The 1,915-nt window shown below is 52.5% G+C and overlaps 1 protein-coding gene across 4 annotated transcripts in view; it reads left to right on the forward strand.

Annotated features, from left to right (window-relative positions):
* The first annotated feature begins 479 nt into the window (after positions 1-479).
* GNAO1 (G protein subunit alpha o1) overlaps positions 480-1,915 on the forward strand; it is a 217,089-nt gene continuing 215,653 nt past the window's right edge. For all 4 annotated transcript variants that reach the window (XM_018564871.1, XM_018564873.1, XM_018564874.1 and 1 more), the window contains exons 1-2: positions 480-739; positions 1,342-1,384. In XM_018564871.1, coding sequence (XP_018420373.1) covers positions 622-739; positions 1,342-1,384 — 161 coding nt within the window. In that variant the 5' untranslated portion in view covers positions 480-621. The remainder of the gene's footprint in view (positions 740-1,341; positions 1,385-1,915) is intronic.

The following is a 1,915-nucleotide window of genomic DNA, read 5'->3' on the forward strand; positions in this document are numbered from 1 at the left end:
GAGCCTGTGGCAGGTTGACAACACAAGAGATAATTCGGGAAACAGGGACAGAACGTTGTCACCCTATACTAGAAAGTGCCTGAATAAGAACCTTCTTGATATTATTTCAATGAAAGCTGTGCATTTTAAAACGGCCTTTTGAAATTACATTTTAGTGATAGGGTTTCCCTACACTGTAATAACACTGGGTCACAGGCGTGTTACCGTAGTAATAAATGCAATTCAATGCATTCTCGATTGCGGTGGGGCAGCTCCTCCCACGACCGTTGACAGCAGGACCCACGTGACGCTGCCAAAATCATGGGCGGGGCTGGAAGCGCTACCCAGTGCGCGCCCCCGTCCCTCCCAGTGTCTGGCCGCTCCCGCGGTCGCGCGCCTTGTGACGTCAGAGCGGCAGCGGAGAGGCAGAGACGGAGATAGCGGGATACAGCGGTACCGACAGAACGGGGGTTGACATAAACCGAAGAGCCCGCACCGGCACCCAACAAAAACGGGAACCTTTCCTCGCCGCTCTCCCACCGGCCCTAGGAAACGAACTCTCCTCTTCTTTTACCCGCCGGGACCAGGACCCGGGACCCCCCTCCGCCCGCTCCCGCCGGACCCGGGAACCCCTGAGCAGTCATGGGCTGCACCCTGAGCGCGGAGGAGAGAGCTGCGCTGGAGAGAAGCAAACAGATCGAGAAGAACCTGAAGGAGGACGGCATCACCGCGGCTAAGGATGTCAAACTGCTGCTCCTGGGTGAGCCAACCCCCCCTTGTTCTCGTACTGCATGCGATTCACCCGATGCATGGACGAGCCGTCATTAGATTGCAAGCTCCGTGGGAGATGTAGGCACACCCAGCCCCTGGGAGAGCATACTGCCATTGCACGGTGTCCTATATACATACATGGATATCTCAGCATTGCATTGTGCTGCCTGCCCTATACATCTCCATACACTCGATGCATCATTCATCTTCTGTCACAAGCCTATTGCAAGCTCCAGTTCCCTAGCAGATGATTTGTATTATAGCTCATTATATGTATTGTAATCCCCATGTACATTGCACTGCTATGGGCTCCCCCTCCCCCCAGCAACACCCCTATTCTCCCTAGCACACTCCTGCACCCAGGGATGTTAAATCTAAGCCATCTGTGTGCCATAACCCTAAATCATAAGATGTAGGAAAAGATGGCAGACATAGATGCTTTCCCCCCCTATAATATATGTGAAATGTCAGTGACAGATCCCTTGGCTGGGGTGCATGCTTCCATTCCCTATTTATTGTGCTCTGGCTGAGCTGTGTCCATTCATCCTGATGGAAAGTCTTTTCTTTCTCTCTCTCTCTCTGACCCTACAGGGGCCGGGGAATCTGGGAAGAGCACCATTGTGAAGCAGATGAAGTAAGTGGCCTCCCCTCCTCCTCTTCCTCCTCCTCCGATGTACTGTGTGAGCCGCCATGTTTGTGCCTGGCCCTGTGTGCACTGATTGCAGGGAGCTGTTCGCAGCTTGTGGTGCTGAATGTAGCCGATGAGGCTGTCCAGGGGGGGAAGGGTGATCCTTGTGATGAATATTTAGGGGGGGATCGGGCCCGGCATGGGCTATGATCAGCACCCCTTGTCTTTTATTGATGCTTTGTGACACGTACACACACACTAATGACTCTCACAAACACACAATGATTCTTCCCTGCTGTGACAGTGTGTGTGAAATAATGAGAAAAAAAAGGGGTGTTATGCTGTATGAGAATGGACCTGTTCTCATATATGGCAGCCTGGATGTGTGCATTATACCCGGGATGCGCCTTACTTTCCTAGGCACTGTACACGATGCCATTCTTCAAAAGCGTCCTTTGCCTTCCTTTAATCTCCCTGGCTGTGGATTTCTGAAAGCAAGGCGATGGGGAGTGTGATCAGCAGATGGATGGAGTGCTG

The sequence above is a fragment of the Nanorana parkeri genome, unplaced genomic scaffold (genome assembly GCF_000935625.1).
Source record: "Nanorana parkeri isolate BGI_ZX_2015 unplaced genomic scaffold, ASM93562v1 scaffold790, whole genome shotgun sequence".
NCBI lineage: Eukaryota > Metazoa > Chordata > Amphibia > Anura > Dicroglossidae > Nanorana > Nanorana parkeri.